Source organism: Capricornis sumatraensis, chromosome 8 (genome assembly GCF_032405125.1).
Source record: "Capricornis sumatraensis isolate serow.1 chromosome 8, serow.2, whole genome shotgun sequence".
NCBI classification, from domain to species: Eukaryota; Metazoa; Chordata; class Mammalia; order Artiodactyla; family Bovidae; genus Capricornis; species Capricornis sumatraensis.
This window is the reverse complement of record NC_091076.1, coordinates 67,984,745-68,006,079: the sequence shown is the minus strand read 5'-3', so window position 1 is coordinate 68,006,079 and position 21,335 is coordinate 67,984,745. Positions and strand designations below refer to the sequence as shown.

Below are 21,335 nucleotides of genomic sequence, written 5' to 3'. Positions count from 1 at the left end.
AATACTCTGGCAACCTGATGTGAAGAACTGACTCACTGGAAAAGACCCTGATGCTGGGAAAGATTTAAGGTGGGAGGAGAAGAGGGTGACAGAGGATGAGATGGTTGGATGGCATCACCAACTCGATGGACATGAGTTTCAGCAAGCTCTGGGAGTTGGTGATGGACTGGGAAGCCTGGCGTGCTGCAGTCCATGGGGTCGCAAAGAGTCGGACATGACTGAGTGACTGCACTGAACTGAAAGGGAGAAAAGTGTGTATGTATGCATGTGCAGTGGGGGGACCAGGAGATGGAGTCAAACTTCAACTCCATCGGCAGGCGATAAGCCTGCAGCAATGTTCTAAGTTATTTAGCAAAGCCAGGAACAGCTTGCCTTCCTTGAACCTCACAACCAACAGGACTCCTGATTTACCAAAATAAAACATTGTAAAACAATGTTTCCTATTTCCTTTTGCAGAGGCCAAAAGGATTTAAAACGATCTTTAAATAACACTCCTCATAGATCTCATGATTGGACAAACACAGACTTCTCTAAGAACTAACAGATAGAAAAATCACCTGAGACATGGAAAGATCCAGCAGTCCAGGGGGATCTGTTTCAAGAATCAGAACGGTTACTTGTTAAGCAGATCCCATAAAGCAGAATGAAAATTTTTTTCAAGTTTCATATTGAGATTCAGAGGCTTCCCAGGTAGTGTAAGTGGTAAAGAATCTGCCTGCCAATGCAAGAGATGCAAGAGACGTGGGTTGCAGCCCTGGGTTGGGAAGATCCCCTGGAGAAGGAAATGGCAACTCATTCCAGTATTCTTGCCAGGAAAATCCCAGGGACAGAGGAGTCTCATGGGCTACGGTCCATGGGGTCGTAAAGAGTCAGACACGACTGCACGTGTAAAAGAGAGGTAATGTTTTCATAAGGTTATTCTCTACTATTTCTTCACCTGATTCCACTTCCACATAAAAGCAAGCCTTATGATAATCAATAAGGAAATACATTTTGTGTCACCAGAGTTAAGCTCTGAGTAGGATAAAGAAAGGTCACATAGAATGCAGAGTCCTACACTTTCAAACAAAATGTGCCTTTGTTATTCTATTGGAAGCTTTGGATACTCCATACAGAAAATTGTAGTTCTGTATAAAATATGAGACGGGCTGAACATTTCAGGAATTCATGGGCTCTCTAAAGCCCCAAAGGCTCTTGTGATCTGTTGACCTGCTAGTGGTCCATGAGAACCAGGTTAAGAACCCTTTGTTTAGAGTGAAGCAGAGAACACTTACGTTGTATAGAGGGATGGTCTTCATCACCTTGTACTGCTTAGTGGGGTCCATTTTATACAGGTGACGGTCAGTGACAAAAATTGCTCGATCTTCCACCTTACTAAATCGATTCACCTGTAAGAAAAAAAAAGTAAACCATAATCTCTCATCAAGAATGAAATCAAACGATCTTCCAGGAAGACATCTAGGGGCTGGTACAAGACCTTCTAGAACTAACACCCAAAAAAGATGTCATTTTCATTATAGAGGACTGGAATGCAAAAGTAGGAAGTCAAGAGACACCTGGAATAACAGGCAAATTTGGCCTTGGAGTACAAAACAAAGCAGGGCAAAGGTTAACAGAGTTTTGCCAGGGAATGCACTGGTCATAGCAAACACCCTCTTCCAACAACACAAGAGAAGACTCTACACATGGGCATCACCAGGTGGTCAATACTGAAATCAGATTGATTATATTCTTTGCAACCAAAGATGGAGAAGCTCTACACAGTCAGCAAAAACAAGACTGGAGCTGACTGTGGCTCAGATCATGAACTCCTTATTGCCAAATTCAGACTTAAATTGAAGAAAGTAGGGAAAACCACCAGACCATTCAGGTGTGGGCTAAATCAAATCTCTTATGATTATACAGTGGAAGTGACAAATAGATTCAAGGGATTAGATCTGATAGACAGAGTGCCTGATGAACTATGGATGGAGGTTCGTGACATTGTACGAGGCAGTGATCAAGACCATCCCAAGAAAAAGAAATGCAAAAAGGCAGAATGGTTGTCTGAGGAGGCCTTACAATTAGCTGAGAAAAGAAGAGAAGCTAAAGACAAAGGAGAAAAGGAAAGGTATACCCACTGGAATGTAGAGTTCCAAAGAATAGCAAGGAAAGATAAGAAAGCCTTCCTCAGTGATCAATGCAAAGAAAGAGAGGAAAACAAAAGAATGGGAAAGACTAGACATCTCTTCAAGAAAATTAGAGATACCAAGAGAACATTTCATGCAAAGATGGGTATAATAAAGGGCAGAAATGGTATGGACCTAACAGAAGCAGAAGATATTAAGAAGAGGTAGCAAGAATACACAGAAGAACTGTACAAAAAAGAGCTTCATGATCCAGATAATCACGATGGTGTGATCACTCACCTGGAGCCAGATATCCTGGAATGTGAAGTCAGGTGGGCCTTAGGAAGCATCACTATGAACAAAGCTAGTGGAGGTGATAGAATTCCACTCAAGCTATTTCAAATCCTAAAAGATGATGCTATGAAAGTGCTGCACTCAATATGCCAGCAAATTTGGAAAACTCAGCAGTGGCCACAGGACTGGACAAGGTCAGTTTTCATTCCAATCCCAAAGAAAGGCAATGCCAAAGAATGCTCAAACTACTGCACAATTGCACTCATCTCACACGCTAGCAAAGTAATGCTCAAAATTCACCAAGCTAGGCTTCAGCAATACATCAACCGTGAACTTCCAGATGTTCAAACTGGATTTAGAAAGGGCAGAGGAACCAGAGATCAAATTTCCAACACCTGTTGGATCATCAAAAAAGCAAAAGAGTTCCAGAAAAACATCTACTTCTGCGTTATTGACTATGCCAAAGCCTTTGACTGTGTGGATCACAATAAACTGTGGAAAATTCTGAAAGAGATGGGAATACCAGACCACCTTACCTGCCTCCTGAGAAATCTGTATGCAGGTCAACAAGCAACAGTTAGAACTGGACACGGAACAGCAGACTGGTTCCAAATCAAGAAAGGAGTATGTCAAGGCTGCATATTGTCACCCTGTTTATTTAACGTATATGCAGAGTACATCATGTGAAATGCCGGGCTGGATGAAGCACAAGCTGAAACCAAGATTGCTGGGAGAGATACCAATAACCTCAGATATGCAGATGACACCACCCTTATGGCAGAAAGCAAAGAAGAACTAAAGAGCCTCTTGATGAAAGTGAAAGAGGAGAGTGAAAAAGTTGGCTTAAAACTCAACATTCATAAAACTAATACCATGGCAAATAGATAGTGGTCCCATCACTTCCATGGCATCTCATGGAAACAGTGGAAACAGTGGCAGACTTTATATTTTGGGGCTCCAAAATCACTGCAGATGGTGACTGCAGCCATGAAATTAAAAGATGCTTGCTCCTTGGAAGGAAAGTGATGATCAACCTAGATAGCATATTAAAAAGCAGAGACATTACTTTGCCAACAAAAGTCCATCTAGTCAAAGCTATGGATCTTCCAGTAATCATGTATGGATCTGAGAGTTGGACTATAAAGAAAGCTGAGTGCCAAAGAACTGATGCTTTTGAACTGTGGTGTTGAGGAAGACTCTTGAGAGTTGCTTGGACTGTAAGGAGATCCAATCAGTCAATCCTAAAGGAAATCAGTCCTGAATATTCATTGAAAGGACTGATGCTGAAGCTGAACCTCCAACACTTTGGCCACCCGATGTGAAGAACTGACTCATTAGAAAAGACCCTGATGTGGGGAAGGATTGAAGGCGGGAGGAGAAGGAGACGATGAGATGGTTGGATGGCATCACTGACTCAATGGACATGAGTTTGAGCAAGATCCGGGAGTTGGCAATGGACAGGGAAGCCTGGCGTGCTGCAGTCCATGGGGTGGCAAAGAGTTGGACACAACTGAGCAACTGAACTTATTCTGGTGGTGGAGCCAAATTCTATAATAGACGTTACCCAGCTATGACCACTCCTCTGGATGCAAAAGAGATGGAAAAGGAGTAGGTGCTTCCAGATTTGTGGACTTTTACAATGTAAAGGTCACAGTTTTACAGTTTATCAGGGAAAACAAGAAAAATGCATAAGAATTAAAGAACAAAAACCATATAAACCAGACAGTACAACAAAAGTGAAAAGGCAACCCACAGGAGAAAATTTTTGCAAATCATATATCTGAAAAAAACTCTTATTTAGAATACATAAAGAATATATGTTGTATCTAGAGTACATGAAAAGACCAAACATTTTTTTTTTTAATGGGTAAAGAATTTCAAGAGACGTTTATCCAGAGAAGATATACATGTGGCTGCAGAAAAACATGAAAAGGTGCTTGAGATCACCGGCCATCAGAAAAACACACATCAGACCACAGTGAGATATACCACCTCACGCCCACTAGGATGACAATAATATAAGACAGACAGTAACAAATGCTGGCCAGGGTGTGGAGAAAGTGGAACCCTTGTTACGACCAGTGGGGTCTAAGACGATACAGTCCTTTTGGAATACAGTCTGGCAGCTCCTGAAACAGTTAAACATAGAATTACCACATGGCTCAGAAATTCCCCTTTTAAGTATATACCCAAGGGAGCTGAAAACACATCCACGGAAAACTTGTGCCTGAATGTTAACAGCTGCCTTAATCGTAATGGCTGCAAAGGAGAAACAACGCAATGTCCATTAACTGAGGAATGAATAAATAAAATGAGATATATCCATACAATGGAATATAATTTGTAATAAAAAGGATGATGTATTGATACCTGCTATACCATGAAAGAACCCCGAGAGCATGCCAAGTAAAAGATGCCAGTCACAAAGGACCGTGTGTTATACAGTTCCATTCATATGAAATGTCCAGAGTAAGCAAATCTATACAAACAGAGCATAGATCAGTGGCTTCACTGGGCTGGGGCAAAGGGGAGGTTTCGGCGTGGGGGGACAGCTGAGGGGTGTGGGTTTCTTTACGGGTTAATGAAAATGTCGACAACTGGTTTTAGTGATGGGCATTCAACCCTATTCTAAAATCATGTACTTTAACATGGTGAAAGATACGTTATGTGAATCATATCTCAATGAAAAGTGAAAGTGTTAGTCACTCAGTCATATCTGTAATTAAGATGAAAACAGACTCTATGTGGTAAAATAATAACTACTCTTGGTAGTAATGATTTTACTTCACGTAGCAACATTTTTTTTTTTGCCATAAAAGAAAACTAGCACTTGTCAGCCAACTTGAAACAAGGTGCTTGCAGAGTTTCTGTATAGTTTCTCTAAGTTGTTTCGCACAACCTCCTGCGATGCTTTGTGAAAGACAGGGTTCCAAGTGAAATTGGTTTGGGGTACTGCAAACCACAGCCTCCCCTAGGGTGTTCAGAGCCCATGGATACATCAAAGATTCATAGAATTCTGCATTATAAGAGCATGTTTAACCCATCCATTCCTGGTGGTTCAGACGGTTAAAGAATGTGGGAGACTCGGGTTCGATCCCTAGATTGGGAAGATCCTCTGGAGTAGGAAATGACAACCTGCTCCAGTATTCTTGCCTGGGAAATCTCATGGACAGAAGAGCCTGGCGGGCTACAGTCCATGGGGTTGCAAACAGTCAGACATGACTGAGCGACTAACGCTTGCATACTTTGTTCCTGAATACATTTAGTTGTGGAACTCTTTAAAAAAAATCATGTTTAAGGGAACATTGGTTTGTGAAAAGCCTCTTGGAGAACACTAGTCATTTGTATCCATCTTAGGATATGGAAGACAAAGAACCTCTAACATGGAATTTGAATAGCAAGTAAAAGTCGGGCTCCTCATCTTTTGTGAGATCACACTGAGAAACAGATTAAGCGTGCTGCAAACAAATATGGAAAAAAACAACTTGTTGCATCATTTCTCAAGGTCACACAAGATTTGAAAAACAGTAGGCCATAGTGCTCAAGTGGAGACTCTAGCCCTTCCGATGATATGTCCATGAGTTAATCCAGAAACCAACAGACAAAACCCTCAAAGCAACAATTCTGCTGAAGCACTGTTTAGAAATATTACATTCTTTTTATGCAGAAATGTAATTTCTAAGGAGCACAGGTTATAAGTCTTTACCTTGAGGTTTAGCAGCTCAAATCATCCTTAATGCATGAATCAAGTGAGTGGGAAGGACATTAATGTAATGAAGGAAAAGCTCTGAGTTGCATAACTTAGCTAAATCAAAACAAATCAAAGACAAATGTTTTTGATACATATGTGAATTTATAAATTCAGATTTATTTAAAGTAATTCTAACATAGGAAGGGACACAATTTTTCTTCCTCTTAAATTCATAAAGTAATAGAAAAACTTGATCACAGATTCAATGTTAGATAAGCTCTTATCTGATTTCTTCTATTACCCAAGCTAAAATCCTCAACCAGAGAAAAATCTCTAGTTATCTTGGTCTTACCTGAACACTTCTAGGGATTTGTCTGTAGGTTTTGTCAGCTCCACAGGGGGCCAGAGATAAAGTTTCCCTGGAGTCAGACCAGGATAAAACACATTATGGGTGAGAGTACAACCAGTCAATCCTAAAGGAGATCAGTCCTGGGTGTTCATTGGAAGGACTGATGCTGAAGCTGAAACTCCAATACTCTGGCCACCTCATGCGAAGAGTTGACTTATTGGAAAAGCCCCTGATGCTGGGAGGGATTGGGGGCAGGAGGAGAAGGGAACAACAGAGGATGAGATGGCTGGATGGCATCACTGACTCGATGGACATGAGTTTGAGTGAACTCCCAGAGTTGGTGATGGACAGGGAGGCCTAGCGTGCTGTGATTCATGGGGTTGCAAAGAGTCGGACACAACTGAGCGACTGAACTGAACTATTTGCACAGGTCTCCCACCTTAAAGGATATTTTATAGCTGTGTGTGTGCTAAGTCGCTTCAGTCACGTCCTACTCTTTGTGACCCTATGGACTGTGGCCTGCCAGGCTCCTCTGTCCATGGGGATTCTCCAGGCAAGAAAGAATACTGGAGAGGGTTGCCATGCCCTTCAGGGGAATCTTCCTGACCCAGGGATCAGATGCATGTCTCCAGCATTTCCTGCACTAAGCAGCTAGGTGCTTTACCACGAGCACCGCCTGGGAAGCCCTTTTATGGCTGTAGCTATGGAGGGTGGTTGTTTCAGAAAGAACCAAAACATAAAGAAGAGGACTTGACTAAAATCATTTCAAGTTTACCTACATATATCCTGCAGGACTGGAAAGTTGCTAAAGATGACATTACCTAAGCTATGATGTGAAGAAATACAGTGTATTATTTTGCATTGAACTTAGAAATACAAAAGCATGGCTAAAACATTTTCAGTTTGTTTTTTTTGCAGTAGGACCTAGGGAGAGACATGTTGTCGGATATCAAATTGTTATCACTAGAAAGATGGAATTAGGGATGCCAGGTTTTTCTAAGCAGATGATGTAATTCTCAAAACCATCCAGCTCTCTCTGATAGTTGTCCTGATGACTAATTTGACTGTGATACTAGAAAGGAAGTATCTTAGATAGTGGATTTGAGAGTTCACGAAAATGGTACATTCCTTTGTCAAATTAAAAAACTGGCATCATGGCTTATACTGTTTTGTGTGGGTGTGCGAATCTGGTTAGCAAAAGTCACTTCTTGGTTGTCTCATGAACTCTAGGTATACTGACCAAATAGAATTTCTGGATCTAAAGTTCAGAATTCGACTCTACACTTTGGTAACCAAGATACTACCAGCAAGCTTTCCATGGTGACATTTCATTCGAAGTTTAAAACAGGCCGCTCTCTAGCTTGTTAAAAAGTCTGTATAATATCGAGTCAATCTCTTTTTCCACAGAATATCTGAACGCTAACATCCATTATGTAAGAATACATACATTACCCATTCCTCTCAGCCCCCGGTAACGACAGTTCCACTTTCTATTTTTATTAATTTGACTGTTCTAGATATTTCATGCAAGTGGAATCACACAATAGTTGTCCTTTTGTGTCTTATCACTTAGATAATATCTTCAAGGTTCATCCACACTGCGGCATGGATTTCATTCCTTGTCACGGCCGAGCAGTACTCCATTGCATGGATACGTGTATTCTTTCTTCATATATCTATTGATGAACATTTGGGCTGTTTCTGCCTTTAACTACTGTGAAGAATGCTGCTATGAACACTGAAGTGCCGTCAATGATCTTTTAGAGAGATTTAAGTGATAGGAAAAAGATGGTGTATTTACGCACGTAGCTACCACTTTTCTTGCTCTTGATTCTTAGGGGTATGTCCACGTTTCACTTCCCTAATTAGACTTTACAGCCTCACCCTAGTATTGTAGTCACTTCAGTCATTCCATCAACGCTGCACCGTGTATACAGGTAGAGCCCATGGCGGATGTAGCCAGTCATGGACCTACGGTTCTGTCTCGCTGGGGTCATAGCTCAGTCAGCTTCACCTGAATCAGTCTTTTCTTCCCAGGGAGGTCTGTTTCGAGCTTGCCTTACCTTACGGACATGACAGGAAAAGAGGACGTTCATGTATTTGTCCTTCCGTTTCAGTTCATTCGCCACGGGGACGAATGTGCCTGAGGTCTGAGGTGTATCTGGTTTCTGAAAGAAACAGGAAACACGGTAAAGGGGGTGTGCTCACCATTTTAGATGAAGATATCATCTTTTACTGCTTTCTAACTCTGCTCATGTGTTTTCACACAGGTCCTTTTCACCTCCCCATCCCAGATGATAAGCTACTAAAGGGTTATTCTAACACCAAAGATCCTAGCCTATTTTAAAAATCAAGAACGGGAGAGAGGATGAAACACAGCTCTGGGAATAATTGATACAAAGGTGGGTAATTAAAAATAGTTGCTGAATTATGCAAGAGAAGGTTTCAATGATCAAAGCCAGGGTACTGAATGTACCTAATTCATATGGATAGAAGGCAGAGAACACTTTCCCTCTGTTTCTGGTTTAATATTTATTTGGCTGCAGCAGGTTTTAGTTGTGGCTCACAGGCTCTAGAGCACGGTCTCAATTACTGTGGCTCATGGGCTTAGTTTCCCTGAGGCATGTGGGATCTTACTTCCCCAACCAAGGATCGAACCAGCATCACCTGCATTGCAAGGGAGATTCTTTACCACTGGACCACCACGGAAGTCCCGATAACTCTATCTTTAAAGTGAGGGAAATATACACGTGGTAACACTTAGAAGCAGTACAATCTTTTAGTTTAGTATCTCATAAGATTTAGCTTCTGAAGGTGTCTTAGTCTTTCTATAAATTCCTGGAGAAAATGTCTTCTCTTTCTTTGTTCAAGGAGCAGAAGTAGATTCCACTTTGTTCTCCTGGACTTACCGAAGCAAGATAGTTGCCCTCCCAGGCTCTCTGGAGCCCAAGGTCAGCCCTTTGACCCTTCAACATTTCCACGGCTGCAACTTTTGCCCTCACTTGAGGCAAGTCTGAAGCAGGTATGGTCTTGATAAGTTGGGATGCTCTCCATCTATAAGTAAACAAACAAAATGTTTTAGACTTTAAAAATATCATCCTATTCATGCTCAAAAATAACTGAAGCTGCCTTTAAGTAGAATTAAATTACTTCCACATCACCCTGAAAAAAAAAACAACCCTCCAAAATATACATAGAACATGTTAAAAGACATAACAGTTTTATGTGGACAGAGATTTTTGTAGAACTTCCTCTGCTGTTTGCATGTTTTGGAAGCAACCAGAACTTAGTGATACACGGACTCTCTTAATATCTATAGTTAGGGCATAGGAACTCTGGCTTCATCATTCATTCATTCATCAAATGTGTTCTAGGCACTTACTAAACTTCAGATGCTGTTCTAGGGAGTGGAGGCACAGCTGTAAACAGACAGACGAAGAGCCTTTCTGCTAGGTGCTGATGTTCTAGAAAGCAGAGTTTAATGTTAGTTGCTCAGTTATGTCTGACTCTTTGTGAGCCCATGGGTTGTAGCCCACCAGAATCCACTGTCCACGGGATTCTCCAGGCAAGAATCCTGGAGTGGGTTACCATGCCCTCCTCCAGGGGATCTTCCCAACTTGGGGATCGAGCCCACATCTCATGTCTCCTGCATTGGCAGGCAGGTTCTTGACCACTGAGCCACCAGGGAAGCCCCAGAAAGCACAGACAGACGAACAAGCGAGTGAACACACAGTGTGGATGACGGGATTAGGGCTATGAAAGAAAACAAGCCAAGGAACGGGGGAAAGGAGTGCAACAGAGGGAAGGAGCCGAGAGCAGGCGTGAGACGCCGAGGCTGGTCTGGAAGGCAGCTGACAAGGACAGAGGAGCAGGAAGTGGCGGAGCCCGCTGAATGGATGCTTGGGCAAGAGCGTTTAGGACGAGAAAACAGTGAGCGCCAAGATTCTAACGTGTAAGCTGGCTTGGTGTCTGGGGGGAACAGCAAGGAATCCTGTGAGTGGAGCAGGAGCCTATGGGAGGGGGACCGAAGAGGGGGTGTCCAGGAGAGAGCTGGGGCCAGAACCCACAGTGCCATGGAGGCCATGTGTCGGGTCAGTCTGTCCCCTCTTCACTGCCCATGGTGGCCCAGGACCGGGTCCACTGTGGACTGACCCCAGGGCCCTGTCGCAGAGAGCTGTGCTGGGGAATTCAGATCTGACCCACCCAAGCTGGGGGGGTGGGGGGGCGGGGGATGAGCACACACTCCTGATCAAGCAAACCTCCATCTCCTAAACACGTGCAGCAGACAACAGCTGCTGGCGGGAAGCTCAGCAGCCTTGACCCCAGGAAGAAGCTGGGGGCGAGGAAGGCACCCGGCCTTCCCAGGATGAAAAAGAACTGCTGTGAGGAATGAGACGGGGGCTGAAGCTAGATGCATGGAGATATTATAAGAAAACAAGACCCCGCGATTTAGAGCAAAATCCTTGAACACACTTCTCTCAGGATTCTACAGATCAAAAGTGCAAGGATCCGTTAAATACCATGCAGCAATGAGGCCAGGGGTTGGTAGACCACAGCCGGTGCCAAATCTCACCCATGGAGCTAAGAATAGTCTTTACGTGTTCAACAAAACAAAGCTATGTGACAAAAACCATGTGGAGCCCATAAGCCCTAAAATATTTACTACCTGGCCCTTTACAGGAAAAGAGTGCCTTTGAACCAGATTAATCCAACTGGCAAGACTCATTCAGTGTGTGTGTATGTGTGTACAATCAACACACTGAGCTGATGTATTATTTTCAAAATGCTTGTTGATTTTAAGTCCTAAGAAGGGTGGGGACGGTCTTTCACAGCTTTCTTATTTATCACTGTATCCACGAAACCTAGGTCAGTGGCTCTGACACAGCAGGTGCTGAGTAAATAGTTGCTGAGTAAATCAACTGAATTTTACACAAAATAATCAATTCTAAGCCATACATAAAACCTCCAAGCCTTAAAACAGAATACTGTACAGTCTACTCTGCAACATTATCAAAATCAGTAATCCTATGCAGCCGCTAAAATTATAACATAGATCTTTATTTACCGTGATGGACAGGTCTCCAAGACTTACTTTTAAGTAAAGTCATACAGCCACACATAGACTCCTGCTTATAAAGAAAGCTGAGCATTGAAGAATTGATGCTTTTGAACTGTGGTGTTGGGGAAGACTCTTGAGAGTCTCTTGGACTGCAAGGAGATCCAACCAGTCCATCCTAAAGGAAATCAATCCTGAATATTCATTGGAAGGACTGATGCTGAAGCTGAAACTCCTATACTTTGGCCACCTGATGCGAAGAACTGACTCATTGGAAAAGACCCTGATGCTGGGAAAGACTGAAGTCAGGAGGAGAAGGGGATGACAGAAGATGAGATGGTTGGATGGCATCACCGACTCAATGGACATGAATTTGAGTAAATTTCGGGAGTTGGTGATGGACAGGGAGGCCTGGCGTGCTGCAGTCCATGGGGTCACAAAGAGTTGGACAAGACTGAGCAACTGAACTGAACTGTGGAAAGAAAGAGAGGGAAAGAAACCCAGATAGAATGAGCAAACATTTCCATAGTACTTACTATGTGCAGGCACTATCTGAAATGCTTTATATATATTTACTCATAATCCTTTCAGAACCCTATGAGCGGGTGCTATGATAATGGCCCTTTTCCAGATAAGAAAACAGCGGCACAGAGAGGTTAATTCATTTGCCCAAGGTTACACAGCTAGTCAGTGGCAGCTAGATGCCAGTGTTCACGTTCTTAACCACTCTATCATACTTCCCTTATATGTGCATTATATGCTTGTAAATGTATAGACAAAGATTTGAAAGGTTACAAACTAATTGCTAATGAGTGCTTATCTTAGGGGAAAGGAAGAAGAGACAAGAGACAGTGTGGAGGATTTCAACTTTATATCCTATAAAATTTTATATTATGTCACTTTAAAAAATGAGCATGTATTCACGTATTGTTTCCTTACTTTTTAGATGATGTAAAAAATGTAGGTGACGGATGATATAATTCATGAAAAAAATGGGTCTGTGCACTAAGAAGGCTCTGCCAAGATTTACAGCTAACATTTATGGGTTACACTGGAGAATGGGTTGAGGTTCTTTCGCTTTCACTAATTTTCTACTGTTCTATTTTTTTCTTTGTATGAACAAACATTTTTTTTTTTTGAAAGCAAATGAGATACATATTTAAGAGCTTTCCTCCCATTTTTAAAAAATCTTTTGATATCTGCCACCAGTTTACATTCAATACATCAATCAGTTCATGGTACACTTGGTAGAATACCATGATGCCAAATGACCATATTTGAGAACCATTAGCTTAGAGGAGCCTGGCATGCTATAGTCCATAGGGTTGCAAACAGTCAGACATGACTGTAGCGATTTAGCACAGTTTAGTTTACAGGGCTTCCCCAGAGGCTCAGAGGATGAGCTGGCTGGATAGCATCACTGACTCAATGGACATGAGTCTGAAGAAACTCTGGAAGATAGTGAAGGACAGGGAAGCCTGGCGTGCTGCAGTCCATGGGGTCACAAAGAGTAGGATACGATTTAGGGACTGAACGACAATGGCTCAAGAGGGTTAGGATGCAGGAGATTCGGGCTCGACCCTGGGTCAGGAAGGTCCTCCAGAAAAGGAACTGGCAACCCACTCCAGTATCCTTGCCTGGACAATCCCATGGACCGAGGAGCCTGGTGGGCTACAGTGCATGGGGCTGCAAAGAGTCAGACGCGTCTTAGGGACTAGAAACATACATACAACTTAGTTTAGGTGACTAGATGCTGTATGTAAGACATAGCTAAATATATCCGGTGCATGCTGGCAACAAACAAGCTTAAAAAAACAAGAAGAAAGAAGCTATGAATAACTACAAAGTCAGATTCAGGGCAGTTTATTAAAAAAATGAAGATTAGCTGGGAAGGTATCAAATGTGACATGGATGTTAATTAATCTATTTACTTATTTGTTTTTAAAAATAGCTTGCTCTATAACAGTGTTTTCTTTTCTTTTTCTTATTTATTTATTTATATTTTTACTTTATTTTACTTTACAATACTGTATTGGTTTTGCCATACATTGGCATGAGTCCGTCACAGGTGTAACATGAGTTCCCAGTCCTGAACCCCTCTCCCACCTCCCACCCCATATCGTCTCTTTGGATCATCCCCGTGCACCAGCCCCAAGCATCCTGTATCCTGTATCAAACATAGACTGGCGATTTATTTCTTACATGATAGTATACATGTTTCAATGCCATTCTCCCAAATCATCCCACCCTCTCCCTCTCCCACAGAGTCCAAAAGTCTGTTCTATACATCTGTGTCTCTTTTGCTGTCTCGCACACATTCTTTTATTTTAAAATCACCCAGGACCTCCGCTTGGGCTGTGCTCCCCAGCACCATTAAACAGGACTTTTCAGAGGTGGGACCTGGGCCTTGGTGTGTTTTACAAACTCTCTGTGAATGTCAGAGAATACCATGATGCCAAATGACCATATTTGAGAACCATTAGCTTAGAGGAGCCTGGCATGCTATAGTCCATAGGGTCGCAGAGTCAGACATGACTGAAGCGATTTAGCACGGTTTAGTTTATAGGGCTTCCCCAGAGGCTCAGAGGATGAGTTGGTTGGATAGCATCACTGACTCACTGTCAGGTGTGAACAGAGAACCACTGCTCTGAAAGGATAACAGACTTCCTAGTGTGAGTGATACGTGGTAATTCTAACAGCGAAAAATAAAAGAAAGTAGAGACATCATGCTAATAGCTTATCTTGAATACGGCTTGACCTGGGCTTTGTGGCATACTACTGTCTACTGCTACAGGAAAAGTATGTAGACGGTTCAATTTTTTGAGGGGTAAGCAGATGCCCTTTGACAGCGAAATCATGAAGGTGGAGACACAAGGTAAAACCCAATGGAAGTGTTAGTTGCTCAGTCGTATCCAACTCTTTGTGACCCCATGAATTGTAGCCCGCCAGGATCCTCTGTCCATGGGGTTTTCCAGGCAAGAATACTGGAGGGGGTTGCCATGGCCTCCCCTCCAGGGGATCTTCCCCACCCAGGGATCAAACTTGGGTCTCCTGCACTGCAGGCAGATTGTTTACCGTCTGAGCCACCTGGGAAAAACCAATGTCCTATAGCAAATAGCAGAGCTGATGTCATGGTCTCAGGTTTGTGACTTTATCTAGTAAGTGTACTGCCATACACGGATGCTGCACATATCAGCAGGTTCTTACCTATTAAAAATTGCCTGTAGGACCTCCTCGAAACGGTGAAGAACTTTAGGCGGGGTTGGCCACTGCACGTGCTTGCCATAGTCCCTCATGGTCTTGATGCCGTGGAAGCGTCTGGCCACCTCGTGGATGTAGGACTTGACCTTGTAGCGACGGTAGTATCTGATAATCGTTAGTGCTGCTTTGGTCCTCTTGTACCGCATGCGAGCCAGGGTGCCCCGCCACACCTTCATGACAGAGGAAAATAAAAAAAGGAAGATGTTGCTGGATCACTTTGAAATCACAGACGCTCCTTTACTTAGATGCTCAACCTGGAAATTTACGTATATCATAAAATCAGCCCAAGCCGAAGCATGTCAATTCTGCCTGCCACCAATAGGTGGCGCCAGGAGGCACACCTGTCATTTTGACTCAGAGTCTAGGGGGTTCATTATCGACAAAGAAGTGTGTGCAGTCTGAAGCAGAGCCCTGTTCTAACTCTAAGGTCAGGAAAAGAAGAAAGCCAAAATACCATTATCCTTGGATAAATATTTTAGGAATGTTGAAAGGAAGCAAGATGAGTCAGAACCCAAAGCCATCAACATCCACAGTTCTTTTAGGAAACCTAGCTTTGCACAGACAACACTCATCAGCTGCTACTGTAATGTTGCAGTGGAGGTATGAACTGATATATTCACGGTCTGTGCAGCCCCCCTCCCTGGGTGTTATGTAAACTCCCGAGAATTTAGATGTATTCCTGGGGAAAGGGTAAAAAACAGATGACTGATATCATACGAATCCTTGTCCAATGTTTGCAGTGCTCAGAAATCAATCAGACAATATGTCAACATTTCAGTGCCTGCTTTATCCAAGCACAATGAAGTCATAGATTACTTATATTTTTCTCAGGATCCCATCCTTCTCAGCCTCTCAAGTAAAAAGAAATTTGGTATAATCTTCATCATTGATTCTTCCCCTAACTATGCTATTACCAAATGTATCTTTAAGAGTGCAGTATTTCCAGTATAAATTGCTTTCTTTTCCTTTCTGCTGCTTGAGTCCCAAGACCCCAAACTTCCTCACTGTCTTCTTGGATAACCTCCTTGGACACACTGCCACCACCGTCCAGGTGATACTCACTGCTGCTACTTAAATGACTGTCTGAATTCCTAGGTTGATGGTACTATTTCCCTCCCTGTCTCTGGACTCTCAGCACCAAGAAATTCAACCTCTCATTCAAAGCCCACACAGTATGAATTCTCCAGAATTGCTCCGGGTTCTTTTGTTTCTTCTTAGACCCTCATCTGCGGCCGCCAAGTTCTCTCAGAAAAACTTAAGTGATGCCTTTTTCAAAAAATAGTATTTATTTATTTATGGTTGTGCTGGGTCTTCATTGCTGCATCCCCTTGTGTCTAGTGGCGAGTGGGGGCTACTCCTCATTGCGGTGTGTGGGCTTCAGTGGGGTGGCGTCTCTTGTTAGGGGCACAGGCTGTGGGCAGACTGTGCGGGCTTCAGTAGTTGTGGGACACAAGCTTAGTTGCTCCATGCCATGTGGGATCTTCCTGGACCAGGATTTGAACCTCTGTCCCCTGCACTGGCAGGCGGATTCTTATCCACGGCACCACCATGAAAGTCCTGTGATGCCGCTTTCTTTCTCTATTTTTTTCCTGAGGTGATTAAAAAAATTTTTTTAAATTAACTTTTATTGGAGTATAGTTGCTTCATAATGTTATAGCAATTCCTTGCTGCAGAGCAAAGCGGATCAACCATTTGTATACATACAGCTGCTCTTTTTTAGATTTCCTTCCCATTAGGACACCCAAGAACACTGAGCAGAGCTCCCGGATGCCTCCTTCATTTAGCCATTTTAGGCTGGTTTCCACAAAGGTTCCTAAACATCCCAGGAGGCTGCACTGCCCCTCCTTCCCAGCCTGCTGCACAGACATGCGGAGGCGATTCACGGCCCCCAAAGAGGAGCTAACGGATCAGGAGAAACCGGGATATGCGAGTGAAGCACGACAGGAGCCACTTGTGATGAACCTGGAGCTCATGCGCAAGCAGAACGTATAGAGACAGAGAGGCAGGGAGAGTGACTCATGGCTGCGGGTGCCATGAGTAGTCACCCATTTCAGTCAAGAAGCCTTTCCTCCTGTAGCTGGATCCATCACACATGTGGCCGTGTGAGGCCTCCACCCAAGAACTAAAATAAAGGTCCCTTCTTTAGCATCTTGAAAAACCAAGAGTACAATTACAGGGTGGAAGTGTGTGATTCAGTTGCTTAAAGAAAACACATTTTTAAACTCTCATACTGTTTGTTGCCTTTTTTTTGTTTTGTTTTTAAAGAGAAAGGATATTAAGACTCCCTGGAGCTGCATCTATATAGGAAATCAATCTTTAATTTTTAAGAAGTGTTTTATAGAGATTTTTGTTAAAATGATTTTGGTTAGACTCTTCAGTACTCTGAAAAAATAATGTGTAAGTACTTTTTAAGGGGTAGGGTTGTTTGTTTCTGATAGCCTTGGAGATTTCATCTGTGTCTTGGTTAAATGAGGTTTTGTGTAGCTAAAAAGTCAAACAGCACAAAAATGCTATAAAAAAGACAGTAGTCCTTTCTGTTGCCCACCGCCTCAGCTCACAGTGTCATTCCATTCCAACTATTCTAATTGCTTCAAGTATTTACAAATAATACATATAGGCTGTTATTTCTTGGTGAATCTTTTCAGACCCTATCCAAATTACAAAAGTTGGTGAGTTAGCTCTTCTATCACCACTGTTACCATTCCTTCATCACTCAGTAATAATTACATCAAAATTTTAAAGTGTTTACATTGTTACATGTTATATTAGCTATATTATAGGTTGCACGAATAATTTGTATAATACATGTATACATAATATATGTTATATGTGAATTTGGTTCATCACTGTGCTAAGGAGCATAATTGGCTACCATTCCTTTACTTTATTATATAAACTTGCTTTTACAGGTAATACCTGTCTGGTTTTTCAAAAATGTGCCTTATTTCCTAAATACTTATGCTAATTTTTCCAAATGTTCTACCAGACTCATCAAATGATCAGCAGTAATGTTTCCAACTGTCAAGCTCATCACTAGAATGTTTTTTCTTTGATGCTCCTTATGTCCGTATGCTCTTTGAGCTCACTCCACAGTTCCTATCCTGGGACTTTTAAAGGTCTCTTCCACATTAGATCCCTGATTCTTGAACTTACTTCTTTCTTCATCTTGGTTTCCCTCCCTCCAATAGCTTCCAAGAAAGGATGCATGGCCAGTAAATTTCTATGCTCTTTAATTTCCTTGAGAGTACAAAGCAGTTGCCTAAAATATTTGTTTCCTAGGGTATGAGAGCAGAGGAGTAGAGAACAGGCTCTGGACCAGACTGTGTCAAAATCCTGGCCCACTCCAGCCAGCTGGGTGAACTGGGGCAACCTTCCCAACCTCTCTGTGCCTTCGCTTTTTTATCCATAAGATGAGGATGACAGGACTTCCCTGGTGGTCCAGCGGTTGAGAATCTGCCTGCCAATGCAGGGGACATGGGTTCAACCCCTGGTCTGGGAAGATCCCACGTGCCACGGAGCAACTAAGCCTGTGTGCCACAACTACTGAGCCCATGCTCTGGAGGCTATACTCTGCAACAAGACTACCGCAACGAGAAGCCTGTGTACCACAACGAGAGAAAAGTCTGAGCACAGCAACCAAGATCCAGCACAGCCAAATTTAAAAAAAAAATTAAAAAAAAAAGATGTGGATGATGATGGTGCTGATCTTGTAGAGGTGGTGTGAGGATTAAAGGTTTCACTATACACAGAACACTGAAAATCGTGCCTGGCGGGTATCTGGAACTCAGTATGCATCGGTTGGTAGGACTATTTGAAACCTAATCCTTATCTTCAGGAGGCTGTGCTACTTTTCTTTTAAACATTTATTTGTTTATTTATTTGGTTGCACAGGTTTATTTATTTGGTTGTGGCATGTGGGATCTAGTTCCTTGGCCAGGGATTGAACCTGGGTCCCCAGCATTGGGAGCTCAGAGTCTTAGCCACTGGACCACCAGAGAAGTCCCTGTGCTTCTTTTTTTTGTTTGCGCAGATTTTCTGCCTCAGTCACCAGTCAGTGTGACCTGGAAACTCTGATGAATATGAACCATTCCTCCTCAGTATGCCATCTGGCCCGGATAGTGTTTGATGGTGTATTATTTTATTCTTCCACTGATAACATGGACTGGGTGTCCATGATTGATGTGTCTTATCTGGGCTTTCGGCTGCCCAAGATTGGTGGAGAGAGAGCTGGGGCTGTGGATCACCACTGACTTCTTTCCTTAATACTAATGAAATCAATGCATCGGAGCTTTGCTTCAGTGAGTAAGGGGGGTATCGTCGGATTTTGGCTTGGCTGGGGACACACAGTCTTTCCCCATGTCTTGTGGAGCTTTTTCTTGGTTTGGCCGTAAGAATTATTTCCAGCAAAAGCTTCCCCTCTTTCATGCCCACTTACTGACATACCAAAGTCAGGAAAGACTCTTCTCGCCTGGTGGGGCTTGGGGTGGGGAAGCAGTCCTCTTGATAGAAGAAAGGGTTCCTGATGGAGGTATGGGTTATACCAACCCTCCTCTCTAGGAACCCTTATACATTAAGGCCAGAGCCTTCAAAAACAGTGAGGCTTTTCAGAATTCCCTCCTTGTACTTTTCCACATTTCATTCTTGTCTTTGAAGAATACATATATTTCTTTTTAGCAGTTTCTTTCAATTTGGTCCAATTTCATTTTTTGGATAACACTTCTCAAGTTTATAGTATGAAGTTGGGAACTTTTCTTGGTTTCAGGGTTGATGGCGTGTTCTCCTTTATGATCAAAACGAACATTATAATAATAACCTTTTAAAATGTTACTTTTACGTTTTTGTTAATTTCAGCAAATTTAGGGGAGAGGAATTTCATGAGCTTGCAGTCATACCATCAACTTTATCAGAAGTCCCTTAGGCTTTGTTTACTTTTCTAACATCAGAGAAAAAGTAGCAATGAGAAACTACAGAGGCAAATGATTCTATGCAAAAAAAAAAAAAAAAAAAAAATTCATGTATTTTTCCTTATAATCAAAGCCTAGTTGGTTTAAACCAATATGCTCCCATAGAAGTTTGCATTTGTGTGGGAGGAGGGCTGTTGTTAATTTTCTCATCAAGGGTCTGAAGGTTGAAATTTAAGGTATGAGACAGATTTTTCCCATTTTCCTCTTTGTTTAAAGAGCTTAAACTGTGGAGTTTTTCAAGTCATATAAACAGGATTCCAGAGAGGACTTTGCCTGATGACGGAGTGTCAGAAAGGAGAAAATTAACTGCTATATTCAATAAGCAAATGCTTAATGAGCATTTGAATATGCCTAGAGAGGTTCAGCAACAATCAAGGGAGCCAGAGAGGGCCTCATTCAACAACATGAACCCTGGAAGTGGAAACCACCGTATACTATGTGCTTTAGGATCTGACGCAAGAGACGGGGCGCCGAAAGCTGAAGCAGATATGACGGGACCTGGTGAGGAAGTTATCAGACGATATAAGGCAGAAGGCAGACTGACAGGGGAGAGGGCAAGCAAGTCACTTCTTAGGCGGAACTGAAGATAGAGGTGCAGACAGTGGCCGACTTGGAAGGTACAACTGAGATATAAGGAGAGAACATTAGAGCCACAGGGCACATCCCTGCTACCGAATTTTGGACCCACATCTTCTCTTCAGTACCTTGACCCCCTACAGTCAATTTTATTTTTTAAAAAATTTATTGTTTCCTTTTAAAACAAAATTTTATCGGAGTATATTTGCTTTACAATGTTGTGTTAGTTTCTATGGTACAGCAAAGAGAATCAGTTATATGTATACATATATCCGCTCTTGTTGGGATTTCCTTCCCATTTAGGTCGGGCTTCCCTGATAGCTCAGCTGGTAAACAATCTGCCCACAAAGTGGGAGACCTGGGTTCGATCCCTGGGTTGAGAAGACCCCCCCTGGAGAAGGGAAAGGCTGCCCACTCCAGTATCCTGGCCGGGAGAATTTCATGGGCTGTATGGTCCGTGGAGTCACCAAGAGTCAGACATGACTGAGCACCTTTCACCCTCCCATTTAGGTCAGCAGTGAGGACGGAGAAGAGGTCCCTGTGGTATACAGTAGGTTCTCACTGGTTATCCGTTTTATACAGAGTATCAATAGTGTATACGTGTCAATTTCGCAGCCAAGTGATCCTTTTAGGACCAAAGTCAGATCGTGTCTCTTCTCTGCTTAAGACTCTGCCACTGTGCTCCATCTCTGTCTCCCCTAGAGTGAAAGCCAAAGTCCCTCCTCTGGCCCACAAGACCCACGTGGTCTGGTACAATCTCCACCCAGCCCCTCCCACTGCCCTTGCCCTGGCTCACTCCAGCCACACTGGACCCTGCTCTGCCCTGCACCAGCCTTCTGTCTCAGGGCCTTTCCGCTAATTGTCCCCCCTGCTGGAAGGATCTTCCTCCAGATACCACCTAGCTATCTTCCTCACTCTCTAGTCTGCGCAAATGTCACCTTCCCAATAAACCAGGCCCTCGCCATTATATGTAAAAATTCCCCTTGTCTCCACCGCCCACCCCCCAACCCGCCCCTGGCCTTGGCACTCCCATTCT

At 42.9% G+C, this 21,335-nt stretch overlaps 1 protein-coding gene across 1 annotated transcript in view; it reads right to left on the bottom strand.

The window, feature by feature from the left end:
* The window catches only part of MYO1D (myosin ID), a 359,813-nt gene that overhangs the window by 142,795 nt on the left and 195,683 nt on the right, over positions 1-21,335 (bottom strand). The window contains exons 17-20 of the mRNA XM_068978746.1: positions 14,706-14,929; positions 9,352-9,496; positions 8,506-8,610; positions 1,275-1,388 (exon numbers count right to left, since the gene is read on the bottom strand). Of these exons, the coding sequence (XP_068834847.1) occupies positions 1,275-1,388; positions 8,506-8,610; positions 9,352-9,496; positions 14,706-14,929 (588 nt within the window). The remainder of the gene's footprint in view (positions 1-1,274; positions 1,389-8,505; positions 8,611-9,351; positions 9,497-14,705; positions 14,930-21,335) is intronic.